General features: G+C 45.4%; 1 protein-coding gene across 2 annotated transcripts in view; it reads left to right on the forward strand.

Moving 5' to 3' along the window:
- ACADL (acyl-CoA dehydrogenase long chain) overlaps positions 1-13,828 on the forward strand; it is a 38,548-nt gene that overhangs the window by 7,168 nt on the left and 17,552 nt on the right. The window contains exons 1-5 of one of the 2 annotated variants that reach the window (XM_053285196.1): positions 2,642-2,761; positions 8,534-8,695; positions 10,398-10,535; positions 11,718-11,882; positions 13,370-13,436. In XM_053285196.1, coding sequence (XP_053141171.1) covers positions 2,682-2,761; positions 8,534-8,695; positions 10,398-10,535; positions 11,718-11,882; positions 13,370-13,436 — 612 coding nt within the window. In that variant the 5' untranslated portion in view covers positions 2,642-2,681. Of the gene's footprint in view, positions 1-2,641; positions 2,762-8,533; positions 8,696-10,397; positions 10,536-11,717; positions 11,883-13,369; positions 13,437-13,828 lie in introns of those variants that run through there. The other variant, XM_053285197.1, reaches the window with a different exon arrangement.

The raw sequence follows: 13,828 nt of genomic DNA on the forward strand, positions 1-13,828 counted from the left end.
CTCGGGTCTCCCTGGTCCTAGTCCAGCACTCTAACCACTACACCACGCTGGCTCACCTAAGACTGCAGTTTGACATGACCTTGGGGGCACTGTCACTAACAATGAAAAGTAATAAGAAAAGGTAAACTGAGAGTCCCCCCCCCCTGATAAATTCCTATATCATAAGTGAGACAGCAATTTCTCGTGGAAAATATGTGTATATTGTATTTTATTGAAATAAAATGTTCCTGGAGTCCAAGGAATTGTTGCTATTTCAATTGACCAAAGGGTACATGTCAGACGCTCAGTGGGCAATCTTGGGTGCCAGCTATTCTGGTGTAAGGAGGACCTTGAGCCAGGGCTGGCTGTAGAGTTCTTGTCACCCTAAGCGAAGTGTGACTTTTGGCACCCCCCATTCTGTTAAAATTATATTCTGTACCGTAGGGAAGATAATTTTAACAGAAGGGGGTGGGCAGAGTCATACTTGGGGGCTGACACTGACTGAGTCAGGGTGGTGGTGGTGGTGGTGGTGGTGGTGAGGAAGCAGATTACACCTTTAAACATTCATAAGATGTCCTGCCGCTACGGTCCCGTGCCAGGGCCCAGCTCTGTGTGCCGTCTTGCCCCACTACTCAGTTGGCCAGTGCGCATGTGTGGCAGCCATCTGAAGGGCCAGTCTGGCCAAGTTTTTTTACCAGGCTGGCCCCTCAAATGGAGACCGAATCCTCTTATAAATATTGCTAATGTGTGTATAAGAGGCAAATGGTGCAGAAAGCAAAGGAAAATAAATCTCTTGGGGTGGGGTAGTATGTGCAACAGATGTGCAGGCTTCCCCAGAGCAAGGATTCACTGCCCCCTAGAGAGCAACATTTCTGCAAGAAAGCCCCTTTTTTGCCAGGGAGGTTTCTGGAACAAGCCACAAGAGGAGCCTCGGCTGTATTCAGGCAAGAGGAAATGCTGGTCACTTCACTGCACAGAAACGTAGAGTGTGGGGACCAGGCAAACCAGGTTTGAGCCCAACCAGGGGAATGGTAAAACCAAAGTCACCTTTTGCATGGCTGCCAGCAATGCCTCTTTTGGAAGCAAAAACGGGGCGGGGGGGGGGAGCAAGCAGGTCTTGAATCTACACTAAACGATCCACAGAGGAACCACCCAACCACAGCAGCAGAGAGAAGAAAAGCACACTGTGGGACAGATATAACCCCCCCCCCCCGAAGAGGCACAGCAAGGAGGAGAGCTGGTCTTGTGGTAGCAAGCATCGCTTGTCACCTTAGCTAAGCAGGGTTCACCCTGGTTGCATATGAATGGGAGACTTGATGTGTGAGCACTGTGAGATATTCCCCTTAGGGGATGGAGCTACTCTGGGAAGAGAAGAAAGTTTCAAGTTCCCTCCCTGGCAGCATCTCCAAGAGAGGGATGAGAGAGGGATACCTGCCTGCAACCTTGGAGAAGCCGCTGCAAAAGTGAAGACAATACTGAGCTTGATAGACCAATGGTCTGACTCGGTATATGGCAGCTTCCTATGTTCCTAAGGTTGGATTGGGCCCTGGGAGAAGAAGTGAAGATGGGCCCCTGACCTCCACTACTACCACACACACCTTCTTCCCCTCTCATGCAGCCCTCCCCCCACCCCGATATCTTTGCTGCAGAAGAATATTAAGGACATGGTGAAAACATTCTTGGCACACCCTGTCTCTCACTCCTTGTACTGGTCTGTGGCTGCAACAAACAGTATCTGGATGCAGACAGTAGGTGTTTTCGAGTGAGTGAGTTGAGTGAGTGAGAGTAGTGCCACCTGATGTACATGCAGCGCATTGCTCTCCTGTTGTAGGAGTGCAGTGTCTGGGTCAATACCTTTCCCTTCACTGTGGGAAGTTGCACTGTAGGCAGGGAATGTTTATTTCTGTTCCGTGTGGCCACATTACAATCCTGAAAAAACAAAAAAAGGGGCTTATGACTGTGTGGCAAGCAGTACCAATGACTGGAGTGAAGTGCCTGGCATTCTCCAAGAGAGAGCACACTGACCCTGCGTCTGGATCTCCCAGGAGGGAACAACGCTCTTGCCTGTTGAGGGTGGGAGGAATGGTGAGCTGACACAGCTGAGCCAACACAATATTGACACTACTCAAGGCTGGGGTGGAGAGACATTTGTAAAGACTGCATATACATATTTTTAAAACATCAAGTGGAAAACAAGGCATGTCTGTCAGGGGGGATCCAGAGCTAAAACTGGGTAAAGTTGTGCCGTTGAGTCAGTGTCGACTCCTGGCACCCACAAAGCCCTGTGGTTGTCTTTGGTAGAATACAGGAGGGGTTTACCATTGCCACTTCCCGCACAGTATGAGATGATGCCTTCCAGCATCTTCCTATATCACTGCTGCCCGATATAGGTGTTTCCCAAGCTGGAGCACCCCAAGAAAACCGCTCAACATGTGCTGTGTATTCTCTACTGTGTGGCTGCTGCAGAAGCTACAAGGTCCTTGGAAGCGCTACTACATATGTGCCAACACCCCCTTTAAAAACCTGCAAATAAAAATGATTAGAAGCCCTCTTCTCTCTAACAAGCCGACTGCTGGGTTCCTCCTTGTTGCCAGCGACGGGGCCTCGGACATGCAACGCATCCTTTGCCCACCAGAGGGCTCCCCTCGCTGGTTTTTATCCGGTTCACTTCAGAGGAAGTGAGTGGCGGCTGAGAAAGTAACATGGCTACTTTCAGGTTGTCGGGGAGCAGATCAGTCAGATTGCTTTACGCGCTCGGAGGAGGAGGGCGGGCGCCGGCCAGGTGAGCGCTGTCGGGGCGGGGGACGAGGACGATGGGCTACGCCAGCAGCCAGCCTGGGTATTGCCATCTTGCTTTGGGTATGGAAAGAGGCGCAAGCGGGGAGCATCCAGCAGCAGCAGCAGGCAAACGGGGTGTGCTTTCTGCACACCTGCCAAGAAAGCGCCCCCCGTCCCCGCCATTCTTCATACATACTGATCGTTTTTGAGACAGTGGTCTCAAAACTTGCTTTTAAAGCTGAGGTCTCGTCCCTGTCAGTGGTGGCTCAGAGGCCTGAGGAATGGCCAGCTTCTGCTTTAGGGTTGACAGTTTTGCGGAATTGAAAGTACTCCAGAAATGAGGTGTGTTGTGATTTTATATACCGCTTTCCAACAACCTGAAATGATTGAAGCGGTTTACAAAACAAAAGAAAAGAAGAAGAATGCTAGCCTCTCCCAAGAGGCAGTGCGGGTGACAAATATACCTTCATGTAACTGGGGTCTTGATTTGGAGGTGGGGTCTTTCTTTCTGTGCCTGTGTTTTCCAGGGCAGACTAGCTAACTGGAGTGCTCTTACCGAGGACAGAAGCTGGCTTCCTCTTTATTCCTTATAGAATAAAGGTATTATTTTGTTGTTTCTCACGGGGCTCCTGTGTGAGGGGCACCTACAGGACAGAAATGCAACAGGGGCAGTCTTCAGCAGAATTAAGATGCAGGTATGATGAAACCTTTTGGCTGTCATACCGCTATTGAAGGCCTATTAGCCCTGCTAGGGGGAAAGACCCCCCCCAAAAAGTGGCATCCCGGATTGTAGCCGGGGAGAAACTGCAGTGTGGTGCTTATGATTAAATAGTGGGAACTGCCTCAGGGCTAGAATTGGAAGGAATTACTGTAAGAAGACACAAGCAAGTGTCTGTGTCCTCCTCTTCAGCATGTGGCTGGATGTGAATTCTGTGTCAACAAGCGTCATTCGTCCAAGACTGGAAAAATCAGCTGTGAACTCTAGCCTCGTTCCTACCTACCTACATAACAGGCTTTTTAGATGATGGGGGTGATGTGATAAGGCTTGTACTGAAGCAAACCTTTGCTCTGTGTTATGATCAAACTGCAATTAGGAAATCTTTCAAGGAAGAATTACCTCTAGATCGGTTGTCGCCTTAAGCCCTATTCAGACATGGTACATGGTTGGCCATAATCTGTGTATGATGTATGCACTTGTTGATCTGTATGCATGTACATACATTTTGTTCAGCACCCATACAGTAGCACACTTCTTGTCTGTGCCCTGGAGATTTAAGAGGACCTGTACCTAGGTTCACCTTTAAAATGACACATGTATAGTCTATTCAGGCATTATTGTAAGGCTGTACCCCCGCATTCCTAATCATAGAGGGTCGGTTCTGATGATACCGGTCCCTGTCGCCCTCAGCACACGTGGAGAATGATGACATGCCAAGGGTGTGCCTGCTCTGACGTCACTGAAGGACTTCCTGATGCACTGTTAGGGTATCCTTCAATTGCTTGAAAGGGACATTCATTTGAATCGCCCCTCTACATACACCCCCAAACCCTGTTTGAACCAGGTTATGGGCATGTGTAGAGGAGCAATGCAGATGGACACCCTGATGGCATGGCAGGACGTCCTTCAGAGACGTCAGGGTGAGTGCGTTGTCAGCACATCCCTATCCTCTTCGCATGTACTGGGGGGCTGGTCTTGTCAGAACTGGCCTAGAGAGGATCTCTCTTGGAGTACAGAATTTGTCTCTTCGGACAAAATGTGATCAGTGGGTGATGAAATTACATAACTGGCACACTTATAATGGGTGGCTTCACACGACCACTGGAAAGTGGGAACCACAGATTCCCAGCCATTGCGTGTTCTCAGCACAAGCAGCTACTTTCACTTGCTTCCATGTGGCCCTCCAACCTTTGATTCCTTCCAACTTGCCTACCTTGCTGTTCCCTCCAATTGTGTTGCCTCTGGTCCGTAAATTGCACTTCCCTCCACAAACCTGACATATATAACCCACATTTGAAATTGGGTGATGATTGTTGGGTGGCTGCTAGGTTTGGGTGACATGGAAATGGGCAGAAGTAGCTGCTTGCAACGGGAGTATGAGCTCGTCAGGAACCAAAGGTTCCCATCCCACCAACTTACTTTCTGGCCGTCATGTAAAGCTGCCCATTAACTCCTGAATAGAGCTATTATTGTGGGGCCAAAGCGGCTCAGGAGTGGAGCATTTGGAAGGTTCCAGGTTCAGTCCCTGCCGTCTCCAGGTATAGTGTGTATGGGGGGTGGGGGGTGGGATTCCTGAGACCTTGGAGAGCCGCTGCCAGTCAGTATAGACCTTGGGCCTGATCCAGCTGGGCTGTTCTTATGTCCTGGGCTGTTCTTATGTCCTCAGTCTTAAAGGGCTAGGCCATCATGGAAACGGAATTGTCTTCTCTTCTACTTCTAAAGTTTTATTTCTAAATAGCTGACCCAGGTACAGAGCATTTGCACCTCTAGTTCTCCCTCATTCTTGGCCCCCCTCCCTCTTTCTCTCCCCACCTGCCAGCCTGGGCGCCTGCCTTATCTCCTCCACTGTCGCTTTCTTCTCCCCCTCCCCTCCTCTTATTCGTGAACTCTCGTGAGAGCTGCCAAACATGGGATTAGCAACGGGTACGTCTAAGAGAATCTATATCTATCTATCTATAGATGGAGAAGAGAGAGATTGCTGCTGATGCTGCACAAACTATTAAGCCTTTCATTTAAGATTCTGGCTTAAAAATCAGACATGTCTCTCCTTTTACAGAAAGCAAGCATTGGGGCTACAGTGTGGATTGAGACTGTGAATTGCAGGAAGGGGTGTGTGCTTTACACTGTTGTGCTATTCCCCCCTCAAAAACCACCTCTTAAAGTGGCTGTTTGCCCCTATAGCAGCATCTTTGCTATAAACTGAGAAGTTTGCAGCAAATTTGTGGCGCCAAGAGTGTTGCTGTGGTAAAAAAACGGAAGGGACATGGTACTCGGCGAGAGAGTATTGGAAACAAACAGACGGATAGTAGAGGGTGTGACTGGGAAGGGAAAGAGAGAGAAGGACTAACTAATAGAAAGCGCAGAAAAGATGAGGCTGGACTATTTAGGTTAGCTAAAACGGTGGACTACCTTAAAGGAGAAGAAATTAAGACTGAGAGATGCTCTTCCAAGTGTAAGAAATGGGAACAGCATGGTAGGGAACACCAAGGTGAGACAATAACCAAAGGAGACTAACAACAGGTGAACTGTTGTGCAGAACAGAAGGCTGTACAGTGGAGTGTATTTGAGAGAGCAGGAGAAGATATGGCTGAGAGAAATGGGTTTTGTTAACAAGCAAAAGGTTGCTGGTTCACTGGTATGTTTCCCAGACTATGGGGAAAACACCTATCTTGGGCAGCAGCGACACCGGAAGATGCTGAAAGGCATCATCTCATTCTGCACGGGAGGAGGCAATGGTCAACCCCCTCCTGTATTCTACCAAAAGCAAACCACAGGGCTCTGGGGGCGCCAGGAGTCGAAATCAACTTGATGGCACCCTTTACTTTATACAGTATGGCTGCAAAGGCTACATACCTTTTATGCTTAAGAATTTGTTGCCACCCCTCCGCCCTGCCCCAGGCTCTTTTGATCTAACCAAATGAATGCTCTGGGTTGGAATGCAAGGGGGAGTGGCACTTGGTAGCCAATGTTCTGTTCTCTTTGGTGTTCGTGTATCTTTCATTGGGTCATGGATTTAATACGCTAAGCTTAGGGGAAATTGGGCAACCCAAACCATGGCTTCTAGTTGATTAGCCAAGCTCCTTAATTGGCTCAATGAGACAATGCCAGTGCCAGGTTAAATTACAAGTATTCTGGTTTAACTGGTATGTGGCCCAAAGTTGCCAATAACTTCTAGCATTAGCTATTTATATCAGATGCACCGAAGCAGACTGACTTTTTTGCAAGGGGTGGATGGTATAATGTAGGCTTTGAAGATAAAGCATAGGTGGCAATGATTGAAGCCTACTTTATACCATCCACCCCTTGCAAAAAAGTCAGTCTGCTTCGGTGCATCTGATATAAATAGCTAATGCTAGAAGTTATTATAAGTTGTTATAAGGCTGTTATAATAAATTTTCTGTAATAGGAATTAGTATTCCAGCTTGCCCCACTTATGCTAAGCTGGGAGACGCAACTGTTAACATTTTTTTGTTAAGGTTCTGAAATTATTCTGTGGCACTGCTAAATGGTGATGAAAGTGGATTACCAGTTTTGCCAGAATTGCCATAATGTTTTCTTGCTGGTTTTACCAGGTTAGGGGTGCCACATCACACCCCAGAGATGGAGCATAGCCCTTTTTTCATGTTGATGAAGCAGTGATGGCTCCCTGCTCTCTGTTCCTCCTCAAAGCTTTCACTTCTCCTCCTCCTCTACCTGATATCTGAAGCGGGGCTACTTGCAGTAGGTGTGAGGAGCAGAACTAAGGAAGGACCTGGTGTGGAGAAAGCAGAGCTACATTGCCTCCAGTTCCTTGGCACATTTAAAGGCACTGTTATGAGACTGGAGTTATGATTATGAATGCTGGCTGGCCAACTCTGTTGGTAAGCAGATTACTGATTTGCAGTCCAGGAGATGACCCCAAATGGTTGTTGTTTTTGCATAGGCATCTCTAAATAAGTAACTCATCCTCCCCATTTCCCAGCCTAGGATGTGTGTATGTAGTCACTTGGTCACTAAAAAGCAACTGCAGGGAGATTGCTTCTGCCTCACTTAGAAGCTGTGACAGAGCTGAAAACTGATGAAAGACACCTTAGGATCTGGTGTGATCTGTTACTGAGTTGTAGAAATGCACTGTTCAGTTTACTTAATGTTCAAAGTATATATTTGAAAATAAAGGAAATATTACAAATATTACAAAAATAAAGCAAATATTAAGCATCCACTAGTTTTTCCTCCCAAGGAAATCTGAACCAGGGTAGTGCTGGCCAGGAGCATTTCACTGCTTGGGGAAGTAGGGAACATATGTGAAAGTATGTACAGATTTATTTCTAGGCATTAATATCTGTGTATAGATTTATTTCTAGGCATTAATATTTCACTTTTGGGTCACACACAAAGTCCTAAGGTGATTTAAAGTAATTGGGATTCACAGTATACGTAAAATGAAAGTAAGCAATAATAAGAATGGCAAGTACTGTAATCTAAAACCAGAACAATTGCCAAGAGACTGTGGAGGAGCAATTCAACACATCAGTGTGGCTCCCTGACATCTTTACACGTGATCCTTGATTAATAGGGATGAAATTATTATGCCATAAGCAATGTTTGAATTACAGGCAAGTTAGAGGGAGTCTGCCCCCCTTACTTTTTTATTATGACTGCTTGACTGCTGTATTGAGAAGGCTACCAGGAGGTGACTTGATTTGGCTAAAACTGAAAGGAAACAGAGGATCAGACGTGACTTTTGGCAAGCGCTCTCTTACCTTTTTTCTCATAATTTTTGTGCAGGTCAGAAGACTTCAGGTGCCCCATACGCAAAGCCACACCTATCATCTTCTAAAATGGGGATAGTAAAGATACCCACCATAGCTGAGAGAAAGAAGTCACTTATTATTATAACATGTAATCTGTATGTATGTGGTTATTATGATTAAGAATATAAAACAAAAAGTTCACAAAGGGCTTTACACAAACTGCTCTACCGTGACAGGCATTTTGTTTTTAAGAACAGTGTAATGTGATATTTTTTCCCCTACAGGTGCTGTCTATTTTTATTTTGTTTTGTTTTGTTTTATTAAGATTCTATCAAACTGAAAAGAATGACTCAGCACGCCTTGAAACCTCCTCTGCTAAAACTCTAATGGACATAGGAACTCGGAGGATCTTCTCTTCAGACCATGACATTTTCCGGCAAAGTGTGAGAAAATTCTTCCAGGAAGCTGTGGTTCCATATCATGCAGAGTAAGTCAAAATCTGTCAATCTTGTTGGCTGCTTACTGGAGCATGTTCCTTTGGGGGAGGGCGGGGGCAGGGTGTCCTACTAAATCATAATGCAGGTTAACTTGATTTTTTAACAGTTTACAAGTTAACCCAGTTGACCTCGGTGAATAAAAATTTAGTATTTGTAAGGACATTTATTAGAAGCCTAATAAAGGCTGCCATTTTTACCTGGCAGTGAGGCCCATTGAACATTGTAGGACTTATCTGTAGGCCTACAGTGATCTGGGCTATGAAGACTTCTCTTTGGGAATTCCGTGCGGGGTGTGGGGTGTCAGTACTTTGGACTTGGTGGCGTTTGGGTTCCTTCCATCTCTGCGTACCTTGGGAAATGCCTCATGTGCTCCTTTTCCCTATTGGCTTACCTTGAGCCTCCACCCACCTTTGCACCATCATTCTGCTCATCTTTCAAGACCACCCACTGCAGAGCAAACTTCAGCCCTGGTTGCTCAGCTGTCTGCAGGATGTCTAGAGCAGATCATCAATGGATCTGTTGCTTTATTTATTTATTTATTTATTTGATTTTTATACCGCCCTTCCGAAATGGCTCAGGGCGGTTTACAATTAAAACAGAAATCATTAAAACCAACAACAATTAAAACAGAAATACAAATATGAACATCAATTTAAAAACATATTAAAAAACAATTAAACTATCAGAACAATTAAAACCCTGAAAACCAGGTTAGCAATTAAAACAATAAAAACTAATTAAAAACCCTGAAAGGCCAGGCCAAACAGATGGGTTTTAAGGGATCTCTTGAAGGTCAGTAAGGAATTAAGATTACGAATTTCTGCTGGGAGTGAATTCCACAGCCCGGGAGCAGATACAGAGAAGGCCCGCCTCTGAGTCGCCACCAAACGAACCGGTGGTAACTGGAGACGGACCTCCTCAGATGACCTTAGCATGCGGTGGGGATCATGTAAAAGAAGATACTGGCTCCAATGTCTCTCATTGCCAGTTAGCACATGAAGGTCTGTTCTTTTTACATGTGCATGCATGAAACTACATGCAGTTAGTTATTTGAAGCAGGGAATACTGTAAAAAAAAACAAAACCCCTCATTAGTCCCTTTTCCAACACACAAGCCAGTAAATGAGCACTGTTTGTTTCTCTTCCATGTTCTCATTCAGTTGTCTTAGTTCTTTTTTTTTTTCTTCACTCGAGGATCTTCTTTTCATGTGTTTTGCTTCTGCTGCCTATACTTTCTACAGTCGGGGAATTTACAGAGAGAATTGTATAGGTCTTAAATTAAGCTAGCTGGTAAAAAATGAATGTGGTCTGTGAAATCTTTCTGGCTGTATGTACAAGTAACAAGTCTTTGTTTCTACTAGCTGTCTAGATAAAGAACTTAGCATAAGGATATATTTTTAGTTCAAGACTACTGGCTCTTGAAAGTGCTTTATATGGAAATCAAGTCCCAGCATCTTCATACCAGACAGCTGTAGGGATTCAGTTCTTTTGTATTTCCAAAAGTTTAAATCGTACTTGTGTGATATTGGTAAATTGCTACTCTGTCAACTGAAACTGTCAGTTGTTTTGTGGCTAAAAATGTGTATTTTTCAAAGAATCAAGTTTGCATTTTTATTGATTTAATGATCTGTTTTACGTCTCAAATGCTACAAAAGGAATTCCACTGTCTTCTCTCAATCCTGTTTATTTGCAGGTGGGAAAAAGCTGGACAGGTAAGCCGAGAGCTCTGGGAAAAAGCTGGAGAGCAGGGATTGTTGGGTATCACTATATCCGAAGAACATGGTGGCATTGGTGGGGATATCTTTTCTTCAGCAATTGTTTTGGAAGAGCAGTAAGTATGAGGTACTCTGCAAAAGAATCTCTTTCACTGTCAAGCACTTTCCTATTTTTATATGCTCTTGCAAGTTCTCTTGAAAACACTGCTGCTATAAGAGTCTTCTTGTCCTCTTATATGTTCTCAGGTGGCAATAGCTTGTGTTGCTAACTCTTTTAAAGAGATCCTTCAACCCAAGGAGCATTCAGTTTAGTCTTCATGGTGACAATATGTTGTCAAAGAACGAGTACAAAGAAGGACTTTTGAAGGAACAGTCATACAATGTGACAGATCCTCTGTCTGGGCAGTACCACTTCAGCTTTCAGGTGGGGGTTCATATAACTGAATGCTTCTCTATACAAAAAAATCCATGCACATAAAAAACGAGCATGTCAGAGAAAAGATTAGGCTAGAATTCTTCTCTCTAACATACTAGTTTGCTATGTGGAGAGCTTATTTTTTCCAGCGTGGTGTAGTGGTTAGAGTGCTGGACTAGGACCGGGGAGACCCGAGTTCAAATCCCCATTCAGCCATGAAACTAGCTGGGTGACTCTGGGCCAGTCACTTCTCTCTCAGCCTCACCTACTTCACAGGGTTGTTGTGAAAGAGAAACTCAAGTATGTAGTACACCGCTCTGGGCTCCTTGGAGGAAGAGCGGGATATAAATGTAATTAATAATAATAATAATCCTCTCTGGAGGAGCATTTAGTCACATGAACCCCATACTGCAATCTGCAGTGGTACAGCCCAGACACTCATTTGCCACCTCGTTGGTATTTTACCAAAGACACCTCTCAACTGCTAACCTCTGATCTTCTACATTTTTGCCAATGAACCTCAGTGCTTAGAGCCCTCACTCTACTGAGGGGCTGGATTGCACCCCTCCTCCCTTACACAGTAAGTTAAACTTCAGTTCTGAAATTGCACCCCCTCCTCCCTTACACAGTAAGTTAAACTTCAGTTCTGAAATTCTGAACTCTTGCTGCTTATGAGAGAAAGTCACAGTCACTTGATACAAAAATGAAGCTACATTGCTACCTCCATGGTCTCATTGGAGGACTAAAGTCCCTAAACTATTTTCACATTGAAAGAACAATTTGATACTTGGGTTTTTGTTTGTTTGAAGAATGTATGTGAAGCTCAGTCTGAATCCTCGGCAAAGGTGTCTTCTAAACACTCTTTCCCCCTTTTCTTTTCCAGAATGTATGTCAACTGTACAGGCCCAGGATTCAGTCTCCACTCTGATATTGTCATGCCCTATATTTCACTCTATGGTTCAAAAGAGCAAATCGAAAAGTATATTCCAAAAATGGTGGCAGGCAAATGTATTGGTGCGATAGCCATGACAGAACCTGGGGCAGGAAGGTGAGTAGGGAAGCTAACCAGTCGACTCTTAGGGCAACAGTCCCCACCCCACCCCACCCTATGTTGGGATTGTCTCACTAATGCAGGGGTCTCTGGCTTGAGGTCTCCAAGTTCCCCTCCCATCATCCGGAAATCCAAGGTTGGGAAGCCTTGCATTAAAGTGTGTCTCTATTAGATGCCAACCCAAATGCTTCTTGTTCTCCTGTAGAGGAGAGAAATAGGGAGGCTGTTCTCATGATCAGCCGAGAGCGCGCTAAGGTAACCAAGGCCGCTCTTGGCTGCTTGTGAGGAGCAGCGGGAGCCAAGTGGCTGCCACGGCCACAAAAAGCAAGTGCTCTCTTAACCCCCATTTTCTTCGTCGTCTGGGAGACTGTGCGGCTCCCGGCTGGCATTGGGAGAATCCCCATAACGGGAGTTCTGGGGGATGGGGAGACTCCTTCCAGCCACCCGGCCCTCCACACTGCCTGAGGAGGCAGCTGCACGTCTGGGTGCGCGATCTCCGTGCCCAGACTTTTCGAGCGGATTGTCTGTGGGGGAGGTAAGTTATTTGAAGCCTTCCTCCCCTCACCCCTTTTGAGCCCTAGAAAGGGCTCGGGATGTTGTTTGGACAAACATACTGATTCACACCTTGCTGAACTAGTTCAGAGTCCGTGCCGTAGTCAAGAGATTGAGCTCCGGACCAAGGAAATCTCAGTTCGAATCTCACCACTGCCATGAACGCTCTAAATGGCCAGTAGCAAGCCATCCTCTGCTAGCCTTAGCCCCTTCTATAAAACCTGGCCTACCTTCCAAGTCTTAAGTATTACTGAGAGAATGTCTAGGAGAAGCTTTGAAGACTTTTAAAGCAGTATTTAAATGGTAAGCATCGTTCTAAGGGAACGGCTCTTGATGTGAATGGAGTGTAGTAAGCAGAAGAGAACTGATGTGGACAGGAAGCCATTGTACCAGGAGCAAGTGCAGATGATGGACAAAACAGAAGCAGGACACTTGTGACTGGGACAGAACTGCATGGAAATACTTTGGGTGAAAATGAAGTGTGAACATACCCTTGGTCTCCTTGTGTGGTCAGATATCCTCTTTTGCTTTTGGCATGCTGCTGTGTATCATTCTGTGTAACTGAGTGACAGAATGCCTGTTGTCATGAAGAGTGGCATGAAAGCATGTACTGGGAGGGGGGAAGGCTTGTATATTGTAAGATTCCTTGAGAGCGGTGCATCGTAACCCCTTCCCTGCAGGATCCTTTCTGTTGGGGATTGGTTCAGTGCTTTCTTTTTTTCCTGTTTTGTTTTTATTGTTCTGTTATTTTTGACCGTATTGCCCTGACTGTATTGCACTGGAGGGGTGAGATATACATATGTTAAATAAACCAATAAATCATCCAATGACAGATTGCTTAGCAACATGAAATGAACCTCATGCTGGGTTTCTTTTAAAATAAATATCTTGCCTCTTCTCTCACTGTGCTACTAAGATCTTTTTTCTCGTAGCGACTTGCAGGGTATGCGGACAAATGCTAAAAAGGATGGGAGTGATTGGATTCTAAACGGCAGCAAGGTACGTAGATGTGGGAGCTCAGGGTTTATCTTGATTCAGTGCTGAATTCATCCTGCAATCATTTGAGATCATGATTTAATAGTTGGCAGGGATGCGTTTGGCTCTGGGCAGTTTTTTATGTGAAGCAGTGCCAAGCCATCTTCCTTTACGTTTTGGAGAGAATTCATGCTTCCCAAATAATGCAGCTCTTCCTGCTGGCAAGTTAAAACGCAATCAACTTGGCAGGTGTTTTTCTGTACTCCTTTTGTTCTGGAAAGATATAAAGACCATCTGAGGAATGTGGCCTTTTCGTGCTCTAACATAGTTGGTCTGTGCAGGGTAACCAAGGCTCAGATATTTCACAGTTCAAAAGAGTTGGCAGTTGAATGGCCTTCCTGGTATGAAATCGCCTG

Source organism: Hemicordylus capensis, chromosome 1 (assembly GCF_027244095.1).
Source record: "Hemicordylus capensis ecotype Gifberg chromosome 1, rHemCap1.1.pri, whole genome shotgun sequence".
NCBI lineage: Eukaryota > Metazoa > Chordata > Lepidosauria > Squamata > Cordylidae > Hemicordylus > Hemicordylus capensis.